General features: G+C 49.9%; 1 protein-coding gene across 1 annotated transcript in view; it reads right to left on the reverse strand.

Moving 5' to 3' along the window:
* The window catches only part of LOC112247286 (kinesin-like protein KIF13B), a 75,951-nt gene that overhangs the window by 6,396 nt on the left and 51,147 nt on the right, over positions 1 to 18,408 (reverse strand). The window contains exons 12-39 of the mRNA XM_042319240.1: positions 17,844 to 17,863; positions 17,449 to 17,569; positions 17,028 to 17,177; positions 16,582 to 16,692; positions 16,246 to 16,380; positions 16,037 to 16,167; positions 14,978 to 15,064; positions 14,560 to 14,753; positions 14,041 to 14,320; positions 13,758 to 13,920; positions 13,408 to 13,554; positions 12,792 to 12,941; positions 10,389 to 10,514; positions 10,027 to 10,200; positions 9,555 to 9,727; positions 8,434 to 8,566; positions 6,090 to 6,239; positions 5,469 to 5,498; positions 5,108 to 5,207; positions 4,715 to 4,841; positions 4,546 to 4,601; positions 4,300 to 4,424; positions 3,700 to 3,975; positions 3,167 to 3,319; positions 2,813 to 2,890; positions 2,631 to 2,684; positions 2,395 to 2,503; positions 1,605 to 1,738 (exon numbers count right to left, since the gene is read on the reverse strand). Of these exons, the coding sequence (XP_042175174.1) occupies positions 1,605 to 1,738; positions 2,395 to 2,503; positions 2,631 to 2,684; positions 2,813 to 2,890; positions 3,167 to 3,319; positions 3,700 to 3,975; positions 4,300 to 4,424; positions 4,546 to 4,601; positions 4,715 to 4,841; positions 5,108 to 5,207; positions 5,469 to 5,498; positions 6,090 to 6,239; positions 8,434 to 8,566; positions 9,555 to 9,727; positions 10,027 to 10,200; positions 10,389 to 10,514; positions 12,792 to 12,941; positions 13,408 to 13,554; positions 13,758 to 13,920; positions 14,041 to 14,320; positions 14,560 to 14,753; positions 14,978 to 15,064; positions 16,037 to 16,167; positions 16,246 to 16,380; positions 16,582 to 16,692; positions 17,028 to 17,177; positions 17,449 to 17,569; positions 17,844 to 17,863 (3,687 nt within the window). The remainder of the gene's footprint in view (positions 1 to 1,604; positions 1,739 to 2,394; positions 2,504 to 2,630; positions 2,685 to 2,812; positions 2,891 to 3,166; positions 3,320 to 3,699; positions 3,976 to 4,299; positions 4,425 to 4,545; positions 4,602 to 4,714; positions 4,842 to 5,107; positions 5,208 to 5,468; positions 5,499 to 6,089; positions 6,240 to 8,433; positions 8,567 to 9,554; positions 9,728 to 10,026; positions 10,201 to 10,388; positions 10,515 to 12,791; positions 12,942 to 13,407; positions 13,555 to 13,757; positions 13,921 to 14,040; positions 14,321 to 14,559; positions 14,754 to 14,977; positions 15,065 to 16,036; positions 16,168 to 16,245; positions 16,381 to 16,581; positions 16,693 to 17,027; positions 17,178 to 17,448; positions 17,570 to 17,843; positions 17,864 to 18,408) is intronic.

An 18,408-nucleotide genomic window follows, 5' to 3' on the forward strand; every position in this document is an offset into this window, starting at 1 on the left:
TTCTGCGGCATTGAAGGTCCCCATGAACAGTAGCCTCCATCATTCTTAAATGGAAGAAGTTAGGAACCACCAATACTTTTTCTTGAGCTGGCTGCCGGCCAAACTGAGCAATCAGGAAGAAAGGCCTTGGTCAGGGAGGGGACCAAGAACCCGATGGTCACTCTGACAGAGCTCTACAGTTCCTCTGTGGCGATGGGAGAACCTTCCAGAAGGACAACCATCTCTGCAGCACTCCACCAATCACAGGCATTTATGGTAGAGTGGCGAGACTGAAGCCACTCCTCAATAAAAGGCATGACAACCCGCTTGGAGTTTGACAAAAGGCACCTAAAGACGCTCAGACCATGAGAAACAAGATTCTCTGGTCTGATGAAACCAAGATTGAACTTTTTGGCCTAAATGCCAAGTGTCACATCTGGAGGAAACCTGGCACCATCCCTACGGTGACGCATGGTGGTGGCAGCGTCATGCTGTGGGGATGTTTTTCAGCGGCATGGACTGGGAGAGTAGTTAGGGTCGAGGCAAACATAAACAGAGCAAAGTACAGAGAGATCCTTGATGAAAACGTGCTCCAGAGCGCTCAGGACTTCAGACTGGGATGAAGGTTCACCTTCCAACAGGACAACGACCCTAAGCACACAGCCAAGACAACGCAGGACTGGCTTCAGGACATATCTCTGAATGTCCTTGAGTGGCCCAGCCAGAGCCCGGACTTGAACCTGATCAAACATCTCTGGAGAGACCTGAAAATAGCTGTACAGCAACACTCCCAATCCAACCTGAGAGAACTTGAGAGGATCTGGAGAGACGAATGGTGTGCCAAGCTTGTAGCGTCATACCCAAGGCTAGAGGCTGTAATCGCTGCCAATGGTTATCAACAAAGTACTGAGTAAAGGGTTTGAATACTTAAGTAAATGTGATAAGTTTTTTCTTGTTAAGAAATTTGCAAAAATGTCTTAAAACCTGTTTTGCTTTGTCATTACGGGTTATTTTGTGTAGATTGATGAGGGAAAAGAAAGAAAGTCAAAGGGTCTGAATACTTTCCAAAAGGCACTGTACCTCACCCCCTCGGGCCTTATTGATTAATAATAGCACTAACCCGCCCTAGACCGCTCTATCCCCAGTCTGTTTTCTGAGAGAGGCTTGTCTAAAAGCCTGTTATACAAGTGTGTTTCATCTGGCAGCTGGGTAACAGTCACTGGTCTAGATGGGACTTCCTCTGAATGCCCTATATACCATCTCCACTTTCCTCTGCTTAAATGCAGATGATGATGGGTCTCATTGTGATAGCAGCACTTGGTAAAAGGCCTGATAGACAAAATAAAAATGGAAATACAGTTTACACTGAAAAAAGGCATGGATTACAGCAATGGTTTGAGGCAGAGGATGGGGAGACAGTGAACTATAGTGGATTATAAACTCACATCGACCATCCAGTTTCTCTGGGCTCCCAGTTACTGACTGGTGTTGTGGCTAGAAACAGGGTTTGGTTTATTTGGTGTATCACAAGAAATTGGGAAAGGATTCAATGGGGTTACAAGATAAAAAAGGGAAGGGCTTATTTCAACCAAGGCCAAAAGGTCACTGGGGTATGTGCATCCTACCTGTAGAGAGTGGGGTGAGGGGCGTAGGGGCTCCTTCTTGTCCTCGCGGGCAGGAAACAGGGACTTGAGCAGCTTGGGCATCTGCGGCACCAGGGCTTTGACTGAAAGATAAGAGGCAGCAAGCCCTGAACGACCTGAGGGGAGAACCGGTGAGAGGAGGAGGAGGAAGGGGAGGAGGAAGAAAAGATGAGGAGCAGCGGGAGTAAAAGATGGAGAGGAGGAAAAGAGGATGGTGAGGAGGATTGGAAGGTAGGGGAAGTGTGAGAGATTAAGACAGGAAGTTGAAAAGCAAGCCCAGGAAATGACATTGAAAAAAGACACACAATGAAGAAAATGGCTGGACCAGGTCGGCGAGACAAGACAAAGAATTGATTAAAATAACTGAAAATAATCAAATAAAGATGATTTTAGCATGTGATAACATATCATAATCTCTGGATTATAATCATAAAAGACTGCCAATTAATCTGAATGATTACTGTCATTGGTCACACATTCATTACAATGACATCATTACTGAGAATGTGAAATCAAAGAAAGAAAAAACAGACCATATGACTACTGTATGTAACACACTTAAAACACGAGACAACACTAGGAGACAGGACAGACAGAACCACACCAAAGGCCTACTGCACAGAAAAAATAGATGACAGGAGGAGAGAGAGGAGACTGAGGTGGAGTCAGCCAGTCAGCAAGGCCAGGTTAGTAGAGCAGTCTCAGGGGGAGAAAGGTAGAGGGGACAATGGGGCAGAGGGAGGGGAGAGGAGATGGGGAGTCAGGCTCTTACCTTGCTCTGGGTCCTGGCTCTGGTTCTGTGGGGGAGTAGTAGGGGGAGAGGAGGAGAGGCGAGGCTGGGGCGAGGTCATGAAGATGTCCTGCTGGCTATCCCAGCGAGTCTGGAGCAGAGAAGACAGAACAGCAGAGGGGGGTTAAAGATGTGAGGATTGATCTGTGTACTTTGGCACGTGGGGTTGTTCAGTTTGAGTATTAACAGTGGCACAGCTTCAACAGGGTTGTACACACCTTGTTGTCGTCCAGATTGCAGTCAGAGGACAGGTCCTGTCTGCTGCCAGAGAGCTGAAGACGAAAAGGAGAGAGAAAGAGAGAGGGAGGAAAAAGACTAATGTCATGACCTCAGTGGCTTAAAACTATTCAATAAATCAATAGCACCCAGTAATACGCCCAACAGAAGATGTGCCATTTACCCTGTGGACACTGGGGGAGCTGAGACTGCGTCTGTTACCCTTCCCTTTGCCTGCCAGGTGCTCCTTCACCGCCACTTCCTGCGCACACACACACGAAATAAGCAACAGTACCATTAATAAAAATGTGTGCTAAGCATGTGAACAGCGTTTCCTGGTGACCCAAAGGGGTTCACCTTTTGTTTGTTGCCCTAGTATTACACAGCTTTTTCCAATAACCAACTCATCAGCCTGTGATTAGTTTAATCAGCTGTGTAGTCTGTGTAGTCTTGGGACAAAAACTAAATGCGCACACCTTGGGAAACACAGCTGTAGATAGCTATAGATAGCTGTCCTAGTGTGAGGGTGTGTAGTGACCTGTCGTAGTCGGTCCAGAGTGAGGATGTTCTCCACAGCCAGGACACTGCGGAGGTATTTCTCTATGGCCGCCTCGTTGTCGGCCGACTTGGGGTTCTCAGTGCTGGCGGCTAGACGAGCCAACATCTCCCTGTCCTCTGAACCCTGGGCATCCTGAGAGAGAGAGGTAGTAGAGCTGACAAAAAGACAGACTCAATCTCAAATGATAAAAAATATCTTCCCCTTCATATGCACTGGTTGGAAAACACTACTTGGCAGATGAAAACAATATGGTGGTGCCAAGGCTGTCATTAGGTTGGCATTTCACCTTCCTCATATCAGTGCAACGAAGGAGAGGACGTGAGGAGAGGACGTGAGGAGAGGACGTGAGGAGAGGACGTGAGGAGAGGACGTGAGGAGAGGACGTGAGGAGAGGACGTGAGGAGAGGACAGACAGACAGTCGAGAGCTACAGCCGTTGTAGTAAATCACTACCAAAAAGAACCAAAGTAATTGATGATAAATGAAGTAATTTCCCTCCTGTCACACCCTCACCCCGGGAATGTTGGAGACCACCTCGAAGGTGACCCCACAGCCGGGGATGGTGGAGCGCGTGGACATCCTCTTGAAGAGGTTCTGAGCAAAGCCCTGTCTGCCGGGGTTCAGGTTGACACAGATCCGTTTCCTCAGCACCAGCTGCATGTCTGCCGGATGGCTGAGCTGCACCACGCAGCGCACCGTCAGATAAACCCTCTGCTCCGGGCACGCTCCACCGCGGCTCAGCTGGGGACACTGGTGCACTGTGGAGTCCCACGATGCCTCAGCTTTTACCTAGTGGAAGGGGTGGGGGATACATGGTCGTGTTCATTAAGGACACAAAATTCCAGTAACTTTCCCAAATATTCCCAAGTTTTCCAGAAATCCTAGTTAATGGATTTCCGATTACATTGCTGATTCCAGTAATGTTCCAATTTCTGGAAAATCTGGAAATATTGGGAAAGTTACCGGAATTTTGCAACCCTATTAGGGACCATATGGTGAAATAAGGGGGGGGGGATTAGGTGGATTTGCCCAATTAGAAACACTGGTTTTGGTTTTCTATTGCAAAGTGTTTTGCTAGGCCGTGCCCTGATGAAAAGGACCCCTGGAGCTCACCTCTTCATCATAATGTTTGACGATCTGCAGGTCGAAGAATTCTTCCTCGTCCTCTCCGCTCAGAGTGGCATCCCAACCCCCAGCCTCCGGGACCTCCAAAGCATCCTGGGAACTGAAGTCATCCGCTGGAGAGGAGAGAGAGAAGTAAGAGAAAAACACGAGTCAAGCGTGAAAGTGAGGATTTGAATAATTGACTTGTCAATAAACCAGTCAGAGATACTATAACACTGAAGAAGGAGAACTTACCACTGAGGTCCAGGAAAAGAACAGGGGTATGGGCCTCCATTCCAGGTAGGGGGACCCTAAAGACACAAAAAATGTACACAATTGTCAGATTCACTTCCAGAACAATATTAACATTTATGATTTAAAAAAATGCTCATTATACATTTAAGTTTAGACCCAACTCTCTCACCACTCTGCAGGAGCTCCAGGGATGCCGCTCCCAGCTGAAGGCACCATGACAGCGTTCCTCTCCTCGGTCAGTGTCAGGCGCCATTCCAACAGCTGGGCCTCCCTCTCCACGTCATCCTCTGTCTTCTCTGTAGAGGGAGCACAACAATTTCAAAGTCTATCTCCCTCAATTCCACCCAGATGTTCACACAGCTGTGTAGGCAATCAGAACATGACTACCTTCCCTGACCAGAGGAATCTGTTTCCTGCCACCACTTCCTCTCCCTCATTTGCTGTGCCCTTTGAGCTGCCGCCCAAATGCTACTCCAGTAAAGGTAGTTATACTTCCTCGTTCCTCCACTATACACTGACTGCACTGTGTGTGTGTGTGTGTGTGTGTGTGTGTGTTAGTTACCTGGCTTGCTGACCAGGGTCTGAAGGTGTTGGTCCAGGTACTCCTGTCTCTTGGTGAGAGCTGTCAGCCACTGATGACGCAGACGCTCCAGATCACGCTCCTATTGGACAGAACGCACACACCAATGACCAATCAGAGCGAGAACAACAGGATCAATCAACCGGAGCGAGTTCAGGAGGGAAACCGGTCAAAACAATCACACAAAAAAACAAGACAGACATGACCAATCCATCACAGATCCACAGAAACAGGCACATGCACTGTAGCATCCTCTTCAGTGGAGTCATCTGATTTGATCAGATACAGTGGGGATATATGAAAGAGATATTTCAGTCGAGACAAGACAGTGAAAAGTGTTTACCTGATAGCTGTCCATCTCATCCCCCTCCATCTGTGAGACAAACAAAATACAATCGTATTAGTCCAGAACAGACATATCGTAAATGGCATTCACAGCCATTGCCATCTTCCTGCATAGTAATGCACAGTAATGCACAGTAATGCATAGTAATGCACAGAGCATTCAGGAAGTATTCAGACCCCTTCCTTTTTTCCACAACGTTACGTTACAGCCTTATTCAAAAATTGATTAAATTAAATTTTTCCTCATCAATCTACAACCTGACAGAGCTTGAGAGGATCTGCAGAGAAGAATGGGAGAAACTCCCCAAATACAGGTGTGCCAAGCTTGCAGTGTCATATCCAAGAAGATTCGCTGCCAACGGTGCTTCAACAAAGTACTGAGGAAAGGGTCTGAATACTTATGTAAATGTGATATTTCATTTTTAAAACATTTGTTAAAATAAAAACCTACTTTTGTGTTGTCATTATGGAGTATTGTGTGTAGATTGGTTAAATTGGTTTTTTCCCTTCATCCATTTTAGAATAAGGCTGTAACGTAACAAAATGTGGAAAAGGTCCAGGGGCCTGAATACTTTCTGAATGCACTGTATCTGCATAGGTATGTGTCTGTGTGTGTTACCTGTACGGGTTCGTTGTTGGCCTTGGCCTGCCGTGTCTGTCTGATCTCCACACAGCCCACAGACACGGCCAGCAGCACCTCCGCTATCAGCGGCATCGTCCCACTGTCCTGCACAGACTTCACCTCCACCTGCAGACGTCTGGACTGGCCCTGAGGGGGGAGGGAGAGGGAACAACAGATCAGACATGTCTTTGGGACCGGCCCTGAGGGGGAGGGAGAGGGAACAACAGATCAGACATGTCTTTGGGACCGGCCCTGAGGGGGAGGGAGGGAGGGGGAACAACAGATCAGACATGTCTTTGGGACTGGCCCTGAGGGGGAGGGAGAGGGAACAACAGATCAGACATGTCTTTGGGACTGGCCCTGAGGGGGAGGGAGAGGGAACAACAGATCAGACATGTCTTTGGGACCGGCCCTGAGGGGGAGGGAGAGGGAACAACAGATCAGACATGTCTTTGGGACTGGCCCTGGGGGGGGGGAGGGAGGGGGAACAACAGATCAGACATGTCTTTGGGACCGGCCCTGAGGGGGGGGGGGATCAGACATGTCTTTGGGACCGGCCCTGAGGGGGGGGAACAACAGATCAGACATGTCTTTGGGACTGGCCCTGAGGGGGAGGGAGAGGGAACAACAGATCAGACATGTCTTTGGGACCGGCCCTGGGGGGGGGGAGGGATGGGAGGGGGAACAACAGATTAGACATGTCTTTGGGACTGGCCCTGGGGGGGGAGGGAGAGGGAACAACAGATCAGACATGTCTTTGGGACTGGCCCTGGGGGGGAGGGAGGGAGATTAGACATGGGGACTGGCCCTGGGGGGAGGGAGGGGGAGAAGGGAGGGGGAACAACAGATTAGACATGTCTTTGGGACTGGCCCTGGGGGGGGGGAGGGGAACAACAGATCAGACATGTCTTTGGGACTGGCCCTGGGGGGGGAGGGAGAGGGAACAACAGATCAGACATGTCTTTGGGACTGGCCCTGGGGGGGAGGGAGGGGGAACAACAGATTCAGACATGTCTTTGGGACTGGCCCTGGGGGGGGAGGGAGGGGGAACAACAGATCAGACATGTCTTTGGGACTGGCCCTGGGGGGGAGGGAGGAGGGAACAACAGATTAGACATGTCTTTGGGACTGGCCCTGGGGGGAGGGAGGGAGGGGGAACAACAGATCAGACATGTCTTTGGGACTGGCCCTGGGGGGGAGGGAGGGGGAACAACAGATTAGACATGTCTTTGGGACTGGCCCTGAGGGGGAGGGGAGGGAACAACAGACAACAGATTAGACATGTCTTTGGGACTGGCCCTGGGGGGGAACAACAGATTAGACATGTCTTTGGGAGGGGGGGAACAACAGATTAGACATGTCTTTGGGACTGGCCCTGAGGGGGAGGGGCCCAGATTAGACATGTCTTTGGGACTGGCCCTGGGGAGGGAACAACAGATTAGACATGTCTTTGGGATGGCCCTGGCCATGTCTTTGGGATGGCCCTGGGGGGGGAACAACAGATTAGACATGTCTTTGGGACTGGCCCTGAGGGGAGGGAACAACAGATTAGACATGTCTTTGGGATGGGCCCTGGGACTGGCCCTGGGGGAGGGGGAGGGGGAACAACAGATTAGACATGTCTTTGGGACGGGCCCTGAGGGGGAGGGAACAACAGATTAGACATGTCTTTGGGACTGGCCCTGAGGGGGAGGGAACAACAGATTAGACATGTCTTTGGGACTGGCCCTGAGGGGGAGGGAACAACAGATCAGACATGTCTTTGGGAACAACAACAGATCAGACATGTCTTTGGGACTGGCCCTGAGGGGGAGGGAACAACAGATCAGACATGTCTTTGGGACTGGCCCAACAGATTAGACATGTCTTTGGGACTGGCCCTGAAGGGGAGGGAACAACAGATCAGACATGTCTTTTAGAACAACAGATCAGACATGTCTTTGGGACTGGCCCTGAGGGGGAGGGAACAACAGATCAGACATGTCTTTGGGACTGGCCCTGAGGGGGAGGGAACAACAGATCAGACATGTCTTTGGGACCGGCCCTGAAGGGGAGGGAACAACAGATTAGACATGTCTTTGGGACTGGCCCTGAGGACTGGCCCTGAGGGGGAGGGAACAACAGATCAGACATGTCTTTGGGACTGGCCCTGAAGGGGAGGGAGAGTTGGTTGACTTGACGGTCTTTCTTCTCATGATTCTAATGTGTGTATTGTTGTGTTCCTGATGTAAATATGTATTGGATTGTCCTTTTCATTCTGAGGTAAAGGACAATTTGGAATTCCTGATTAAAACAGGAAAATAAACATTTGGGGATAGCCACACGCACACGCAACACCTACCTGTCGCAGTTGGAATATACCTCCTGTGCGTACGTCTTTGGCAGGTATGACCTCCACAGGCATGAAGTCTCCGTTCTCGTTGATCTCCAACACCTGGATCCACATCTCCAGACGACGTGTTACCTCACTCCACCTGTAGGAGGAGACAGACAGAACACCAATATGGAATTTAGAAGTTTTCTTTCATGTGGAACTGGAACCTGTCCCGTAGTGCGCGTGCACATGTCCCGTAGTGCGCGTGCACATGTCCCGTAGTGCGCGTGCACATGTCCCGTAGTGCGCGTGCACATGTCCCGTAGTGCGCGTGCACATGTCCCGTAGTGCGCGTGCACATGTCCCGTAGTGCGCGTGCACATGTCCCGTAGTGCGCGTGCACATGTCCCGTAGTGCGCGTGCACATGTCCCTGTGCGCGTGCACATGTCCCGTAGTGCGCGTGCACATGTCCCGTAGTGCGCGTGCACATGTCCCGTAGTGGCGCGTGCACATGTCCCGTAGTGCGCGTGCACATGTCCCGCAGTGTGCGCGTGCACATGTCCCGCAGTGCGCGTGCACATGTCCCGTAGTGCGCGTGCACATGTCCCGTAGTGCGCGTGCACATGTCCCGTAGTGCGCGTGTACCTGTCCCGTAGTGCGCGTTAACCTGTCCCGTAGTGGGCGCGTACCTGTCCCGTAGTGCGCGTACCCGTCCCGCAGTGTACCGCGTGTACCCTGTCCCGTAGTGCGCGCGTACCTGTCCCGTAGTGCGCGTGTACCTGTCCCGTAGTGCGCGTACCCGTCCCGTAGTGCGCCGTACCCGTCCCGTAGTGCGCGTAGTGCGTACCCCCGTACCCGTCCCGTAGTGCGCGTACCCGTCCCGTAGTGTGCGCGTACCCTGTCCCGTAGTGTGCGCGTACCCTGTCCCGTAGTGCGCGTACCTGTCCCGTAGTGTACGCACCTGTCCCGTAGTGTGCGTGTACCTGTCCCGTAGTGTGCGTGTACCTGTCCCGTAGTGTGCGTGTACCTGTCCCGCAGTGCGTGTACCTGTCCCGTAGTGCGTGTACCTGTCCCGTAGTGCGTGTACCTGTCCCGTAGTGCGTTTACCTGTCCCGTAGTGCATTTACCTGTCCCGTAGTGCGTTTACCTGTCCCGTAGTGTGCGTGTCTTGGCTTGTATAATGCTGAGGTCCCAGAAAGCAGGGTTCCTCCCGGAGTCAGCCTGTCCGGCAGCGGCCTGTCTGTGTCCATACACCTCCATGGCCACTGCCCCCTCTGTCAGATACTCTATAAACTCCTCTGTTACTGACACACCCATCTCCTACAGGGGGAGAGACGGAGAGAGAAACATAATTAGAAAGGGCAGAAAGAATAGCATAGAAAACCAAAAGAGGTGAATTAGCAGAAAACAGAGCATAAACACAGTTAAACTAGACTGAACGCTGTGCTCACCACTGGTTAAACCAGGCTACCTGATTCATCCTGGGCTATTAGAGCTGCAACATGACTGAGATGTGCATTTATTTTATATCCTGCTGGATTTTTTAACATTGTTGCTTTTACAATACAAGTACCTTTACCATGCAAGTAATGCATTTAAAATGTCATTGGATGTCTGACCTTGCAGCTGTCAAAGACCACCATGCAGTGAGCGTCCTTGCTGCTTGGGGACGAGGCAGAGGGGTCCACCTCTGGGGCCACGATTACGGGCTCCGCCTGGTCCCAGAACGAGTATTGGCAGAAGACAAAGTTGGAAAGGTACTGGGGGAGACCTGTTGCCTGAAGAATCTTGATCTGGAGAGAGAGAGAGATCGAGAGAGAGGGAGAGAGAAAGGGAGGAGGAGAGAGAGGAAGATAGGGAAGGAGAGAGAGGATATGATTAAATATGATTTGACAGAGAACAAGCATTCCAGAATAACTATACAAAACAAATGACTTTCCTGTGTATGTGTGTATTCTATGAGTGTTCAAAACGGACTCACCATGCAGACCAGTTTCCTCTCCTGCACCTCTCCGTCGGGGCTGGTCTCATTGTCCTCTCCGCCAGCCATGCTGTCCTCAAACCCCCCCGCCACTCTCACCACCTCCACGTGTAACCTCCCAACCACCTACAAGACAACCAACACCATAACACCATTCATTCTGTGCTGCATCATCACTTTGCGACAATGTGAGCTTTTCATTTCAGCACATCACCAAGACACCTCGTTCCTTCAAACAATCGACTCAGGGCAGTCGTCAATCTAGATGACGATTTGTTTTATCAGGTGTGTTAGTGCTGGGTTGGAACACAAATGGGATATTAGGGTCTGCCGTATTTTACTATATACCTGTTTTGAGGCACGGACCAGTTGGGGTTTTTACTTTACCTTCTATAACGGTATTTGAATGTTTGGTTTGTTAAACGCTACTTGAGTCTTCCCTCTCTGCTCTCTCTCCATGCCGCTTTCCACACAGACCTAGTCCCACCCCGTCACTCAAGGAGCACGTTGTTGCTTGACCATGAGACACTTGCGTTCAGACTGTTGATGACAACGATGTTGTTTCCACTTTGATCGTAATATAAATCCACAAGCGTTCTATAATACAATATTAGTTTGTGTTTCTTACATCTGCAAACAGCTAGTTTGTATTTTCTGAGCAAGTTGAGCTAAATCATGTTAGCCACTAATGCTAATCAATAGTAAACTGGCTTGCTAACTAGCTATTAAAAGTACTGAGTCAGAGCAAACGTAGCTAGCTAATACAGCCTGATACCAGTACTGAGTCAGAGCAAACGTAGCTAGCTAATACAGCCTGATACCAGTACTGAGTCAGAGCAAACGTAGCTAGCTAATACAGCCTGATACCAGTACTGAGTCAGAGCAAACGTAGCTCGCTAATACAGCCTGATACCAGTACTGAGTCAGAGCAAACGTAGCTAGCTAATACAGCCTGATACCAGTACTGAGTCAGAGCAAACGTAGCTAGCTAATACAGCCTGATACCAGTACTGAGTCAGAGCAAACGTAGCTAGCTAATACAGCCTGATACCAGTACTGAGTCAGAGCAAACAGAGCAAAGCCTGATACCAGTACTGAGTCAGAGCAAACGTAGCTAGCTAATACAGCCTGATACCAGTACTGAGTCAGAGCAAACGTAGCTAGATAGCCTGATACCAGTACTGAGTCAGAGCAAACGTAGCTAGCTAATACAGCCTGATACCAGTACTGAGTCAGAGCAAACGTAGCTAGCTAATACAGCCTGATACCAGTACTGAGTCAGAGCAAACGTAGCTAGCTAATACAGCCTGATACCAGTACTGAGTCAGAGCAAACGTAGCTAGCTAATACAGCCTGATACCAGTACTGAGTCAGAGCAAACGTAGCTAGCTAATACAGCCTGATACCAGTACTGAGTCAGAGCAAACGTACCAGCTAGCTAATACAGCCTGATACCAGATACCAGTACTGAGTCAGAGCAAACGTAGCTAGCTAATACAGCCTGATACCAGTACTGAGTCAGAGCAAACGTAGCTAGCTAATACAGCCTGATACCAGTACTGAGTCAGAGCAAACGTAGCTAGCTAATACAGCCTGATACCAGTACTGAGTCAGAGCAAACGTAGCTAGCTAATACAGCCTGATACCAGTACTGAGTCAGAGCAAACGTAGCTAGCTAATACAGCCTGATACCAGTACTGGTGGAGACTTAATTCACCATGTTGTTTGTGCAACAGCATCTTCTAAATCAAAGAGGAATAGGCTAATAATGAATATGTTGGCTATATGAATAAAGATTTAATGTAGCCAAAGATTATAGGGTTCTCTAGGAAACACTGAACATCACTTTGGTTTCTACCCTGTCACAATAACTCATCCATGGCATTTTCAAACGCCATATTCAAAGTGCCCACTGTTATTTATATTCTAACTACATAATTATTATAAACATTCTATTTCCATGATTCCAAAAGGTCACCCAAGTGTTGATGTGAAATTATTTTAGGTTGAAGTTGAATTGAACCGTATAAAATAATCAGAATGAAGAAAGACCCATTGAAATCATTTAGAATACATGTGTTGCCACCCTAGGATCACTCACTACTCATTAAGTAAATGTAGAACTTTTATTAATCAAAAACATAAAATACTGTCAACAACTTGAAAAACACCATATATGATATGATATTTTGGCCATATGGCCCAGCCCTATTGGATATCACTGGTTGAGAAACAGGGTTGTATTCATTTGGCAACTAACAGAATAAAACAGACAAACAGGGAGGAACTACCAATAGGAAATGCTTCTTTTTTAAATTATTCAGTTTCACAAAAGGTCTGCTTCGCTGTGTCTCTAATGAATACGACTTTGGTGTTATGTGATACTGAAGGCTGTCTCTTTACCTCCCCCTTCTGGTTGATGATGGGTACTGCGTATTGCAGCTTGACGTCATAGAACAGACAGGACAGGAAGACATTGGCTACGCCGATCAGGCTGTGGTTCTCCTGCTCATCAAAGAACGGGTCGGCACGCTTAAAGTAGGAACGCATCACCTGGAGAGGAGGGAGAGAGAGAGTGTAGAGAAGAGAAATGTGATGAGATCCTAAATGGCTTAAAGTAGGAACGCATCACCTGGAGAGGAGGGAGAGAGAGAGTGTAGAGAAGAGAAATGTGATCCTAAATGGAGCCCTTACAGGACGTGTTAACTGAAGATGTGTTTCCAGCAAATACTCTGCGATAAAGCCAATCGATTAACCAATCGAAGCTCACTATAGGCTTCCAGAAACGAGTCGATTGGCTGTTGATACCTAGCATGCTTGCTAGCACCACCTTACATGGTGTTTGTGTACATCTGAATGGATTCGACTCTCAAAAACAATGATTTGTCACACAGGGTTCATCTTCGGTGTAGTCCAAGTTCACAGCACCACACATACACTCCAACAACGACACTGGCTGGACAGGTTACCATACACACCCATTCACCCACGCTATGCACAACCACCCTCACACACTCACTGGGTTGTCATCGTCGTACTCCTTCCATTCCTGGTACAGTTCTCTCATGTCCACCAGTCTGTTCTCCATCTTCTCCAGAGCCCAGATCTGCTTCCCTTTCCCCTTACGCCTCACCTGCACCGCAGGCTCACTGAGCACTGCATCACGCTACGAGGAGGGAGAGACAGAGGTGGTAAGGGTGTGTGTGTCTTCATGTGAGAGAGAGAGACAGAGAGAGAGAGAGAGACACAGAGAGAGAGAGAGAGAGAGAGAGAGAGAGACACAGAGAGAGAGAGAGAGAGAGAGAGAGAAATAGAGAAGCGACACTCCACCAGGTGTGTGTGTGTGAGCATGCTAATACTCGTGTGTACCTTGCGGTTGGCATTGAGGTTAGCAGCAGGTATCTGCAAGGTGACTCTGTACTCGGTGCGTTTGTCCAGCTCCTCTGCTATGAAGCCAGCTTCCTGCACCAGCAGGTTAGCTCTCACTATCTGCTCCCTCAGCTTACGCAGGCTCCGGGTCAACACCGCCTCTCTGAGGGGGGAGTCATCGTCAACATCTCATTCAAAGTGTACACACACACACCATCCACCCCCAGCCACACATACAGCCCATCTCCCCAACCCTGTGTTCCACACCCTCCCTCCCTCTCACCTCTCCTCGCTCCACTGCTTCAGCCTGCTCTGTGCGCTGGGTGAGTTGGACATGCTGAGTCTCTCCAGGCTGCGGTAGTGGGGCTGTCCCGGCCTGTCAGCCTGGCCCTGTGATTGGCTGGGTGCCATGCCTGTCTGTCCTACAGACGGTCTGTCCGGGTGCAGCCGTCGTCTCAGCTGTTGCAGCTCCTGTTCGTACATCAGCCTTTGTCTCTCCAGCGCCGAGCGCTTCTCCTCCTCGTGCTGCCTCTCTAGGGACTGGAGCACTGCCTGCATGGGGTCTGAAGGTGACGGACAGGAACGAGAGCCAATCAAGGACAGGGGATCCGGATAAGCAATCAATCGTGATTCATATGCGGTGTGATGGACAGATGTTGCAGTCAATCAGTGATTCTCAACATGTTATTTGTTTCTGAAGGGCGCTTATCATTAGTTCTCCCTTCCTCCTTTCCCTCTCCTTAATACACATCCCTCTCGTCGTTGTTTGTAAGGACCTGTGTGTGTGTGTGTGTGTGCTCACCGTTGTTGCCCAGGGCCTTCATCATGACCTCTGTCTGGGCGAACTCGTAGGAGAAGGAGACCTCGGAGGAAACCTCACTGTTGGTGTCTCCGTCGCCCTCCAGCTGTTCACTACTGCTACTGTTCTTCATCAGGCCCCCCTCACCCTCCTCTTCCTCACCACCACCCCGCGACCGCCACTTAGGCAAGTTGATCCTGTGGGGACGAGAGGAGGAAAGGGGAGAGAGAAGGAGGGGGGAGAGAAAGGGAGAGACGGGAGGGGAGGGAGAGAGAGCGAGCGATCCAGGGGTTTCAGTAATACGGTGAATATCTAGTATAACAGATGAATTGTTTTCAAACAAGGACAAGTAGCTGAGTGAGACATTGTGATTTGCAGTATTGTCAGAACTGTCACAAGACACACACGTGTGCACACACACCTGAAGAAGTGGTTGTTTCCCCACAGGATGCGGTCTCCATGGTGGAGCTGCTGAGGGCTGGTGCAAGGAGACCCATTCACACACGTTCTGTAACGTAACCACAACATAAAAACACACGTTCTGTAACGTAACCACAACATAAAAACATGGTGGAGCTAAAAACACACGCTGAGGGCTGGTGTAACCACAACATAAAAACAAGGAGACCACAACATAAAAACACACGTTCTGTAACGTAACCACAACATAAAAACACACGTTCTGTAACGTAACCACAACATAAAAACACACGTTCTGTAACGTAACCACAACATAAAAACACACGTTCTGTAACGTTACCACAACATAAAAACACACGTTCTGTAACGTAACCACAACATAAAAACACACGTTCTGTAACGTAACCACAACATAAAAACACACGTTCTGTAACGTAACCGCAACATAAAAACACGTTCTGTAACGTTACCACAACATAAAAACACACGTTCTGTAACGTTACCACAACATAAAAACACACGTTCTGTAACGTAACCACATCATAAAAACACACGTTCTGTAAGATCAATAAATGAAACCACAAGAAGATTACCATACTGTTAGCTCATTCAAGCAGGCAGTGGCTGGTGGGAGAAGCTATAGGGCTCATTGTAATGGCATAAAAACAGATCTTCGATGTGTTTGATTCCGTTCCAGCCATTACAATCAGCGTGTCCTCCTATAGCTCCCCCCACCAGCCTCCTCTGCAAGCAGGCCATGTAATCCCTAGGGGCCTAAAGGCAACATGACGTCATCCTTATCTGGAAGCAGGGAAGTCATGAGGTGAAGAGTCACAGTGAACTGACCAGGATCATCATTCTGATGTGGCGTGTTGAGATGACATTGATGACTAAGCTGGTGTACTGTGACTCCTTGTGGGGCGCGAGGTGCCAGCAGGCAAAATATGACATTTTTTACAACCTTGATTTCAACCTGTTGGTTGTAGAGACGTTATCTTATCTAGTTTTGCCCCACTGGGAATTGTGATGATGGAGACGAAGAGCAGTGTTCTATACGTACCTTGAGTTTTTGTGAGGAGTGAGGACCACCCGTTGGTCAGCTGTGATGTCTATGATGCAGTGTGCAGCCTGAATACCCATCCCACACAGCTGAATGTCCTGGGAGTCTGCTGAACCAACCTTAGTGTGCTCCTATAGTACACAACAACACATAATGTTATAATGGTGTGTGTGTGTGTAAGAATACGTGAATGCACCATTGTGTGCTACCTTCAGGTAGTAGACTAGCAGTTCGTTGAGAGCGGGGTCAGCATTGAGGTTGACTAGAAAACACTTGTCTTCTCCCACTCTGATGCCAGACGACTGGAGAGAGATGCCCAGGGACTCCAACTGTTTCTGACGCTCCTACAGGACACACAACACAGGAACTATTGATCCAGCCTCCAGTTAATCAGGGCACACTTTTCAAAACGTTGTGCAACAAAAAATTAAATAAAGCATTTCTTATTGGACAATTTCAGAAAGTCCCTGTTTCAGACCGTTGTCTTCTGTTTCGTGCCTAGTGAACACAACCCGGGACAGAATGTACAAAGGTGTGTTGTGTACCTGTGCGATCTCTTCCGTCTTGCGTAGTTTCTCCTCCCAGGTGACGGTCATCTCCTGGATGAGTTTTTCAGACTCCTCCAGCCTCTCCTTCAGCTCTGGGGCCTTCATAGACTGGATAGGAGACAAGAAAACACTCTTTCCATCTCTACAAGCAGCCAATATGTTACTGATGTTCTGGTTAAAAAGGCTTCATACAACCTAATTACAACCAACAGGTTGTACCTGCTACCACCTGCTACAATCAGATGAAGACATTGTTTCTGGATGCAAAAACAAAACCTCTTTTGCACCTTGTGACCAGTTTTCAGCTGGTCCCTGGATAGTTTCTCCCTCTTCCTTCCTTTTCTCCCCCTCACCCCACCACCTCTGCCTGTGTCAGCTGGTCCCGTAGTTTTCTCCCCCCACCCCCTACCAGCTTCCGTAGTTTCTCTCCCCCCTACCCCCACCTCTGCCTGTGTCAGCTGGTCCCGTAGTTTCTCCCCTCCTTCCCTTCCTGCCTTTCTTCCCGTAGTTTCTCCCCCCCCTCTCCCCCCTACCTCTGCCTGTGTCAGCTGGTCCCGTAGTTTCTCCCCTCCTTCCTTTTCTCCCCCTCCTTCCTGTGTCAGCTGGTTCTCCCCCTCCCCCTACCTCTGCCTGTGTCAGCTGGTCCCGTAGTTTCTCCCCCCCCTCCTTCCGTAGTTTCTCCCCTTTTCTCCCCCTACCTCTGCCTGTGTCAGCTGGTCCCTGGTAGTTTCTCCCCCTCCTTCCTTTCTCCCCCTACCTCTGCCTGTCAGCTGGTCCCGTAGTTTCTCCCCCTCCTTCCTTTCTCCCCCTACCCTGCCTCAGCTGGTCCATAGTTTCTCCCCTCCTTCCTTTTCTCCCCCCTACCTCTGCCTGTGTCAGCTGGTCCCGTAGTTTTTCCCCCTCCTTCCCACCTACCTCTGCCTGGTCAGCTGGTCCCTGACCTCCTTCCTTTTCTCCCCCTACCTCTGCATGTGTCAGCTGGGTCCTTTTCTCCCCCACCTCTGCCTGTGACAGCGTGGTTGAGTTTCTCCCCCTCCTTCCTTTTCTCCCCCTACCTCTGCCTGTGTCAGCTGGTCCCGTAGTTTCTCCCCTCCTTCCTTTTCTCCCCCTACCTCTGCCTGTGTCAGCTGGTCCCGTAGTTTCTCCCCTCCTTCCTTTTCTCCCCCTACCTCTGCCTGTGTCAGCTGGTCCCGGGCCTCACCAGCTGGCCACCATGGCCGTAAGCGTTTCTCCCCCTCCTTCCTTTTCTCTCCCCCTACCTCTGCCCGCCCAGGCTGTCCTGGGAGACCTCTGCCTGGAGAAAGAGAGGAGTTTCTCCCCCTCCTCTGCCCTGGTTTCTCCCCCTACCTCTGCCTGAGCTGGTCAGCTGGTCCAGAGTTTCTCCCCTCCTTCCTTTCTCCCCCTACCTCTGCCTGTGACAGCTGGAGAGAGAGAGTTTCTCCCCCTCCTTCCTTTTCTCCCCCTCTCTGCCTGTGAGCTGGTCCCGAGTTTCTCCCCCTCCTTCCTTTTCTCCCCCTACCTCTGCCTGAGTCAGCTGGTCCCGTAGTTTCTCCCCCTCCTTCCTTTTCTCCCCCTACCTCTGCCTGTGTCAGCTGGGGAGAGAGAGAGAGGCGAGCCTGTAAGCTGGGAGACCTCTGCCTGAGAGTTTCTCCCCCTCCTTCCTTTTCTCCCCCTAGGTCAGCTGGAGAGGCGAGACCTCTGCCTGTGGCTGAGACCTCTGCCTGTAAGCTGGCGAGTTTCTCCCCCGACCTCTGCCTGTCAGAGAGAGTTTCTCCCCTCCTTCCTTTCCCCCTAGCCGTCAGCTGGTCCCGTAGAGAGAGAGGC

Source organism: Oncorhynchus tshawytscha, unplaced genomic scaffold (assembly GCF_018296145.1).
Source record: "Oncorhynchus tshawytscha isolate Ot180627B unplaced genomic scaffold, Otsh_v2.0 Un_contig_1824_pilon_pilon, whole genome shotgun sequence".
Classification (NCBI taxonomy): Eukaryota; Metazoa; Chordata; class Actinopteri; order Salmoniformes; family Salmonidae; genus Oncorhynchus; species Oncorhynchus tshawytscha.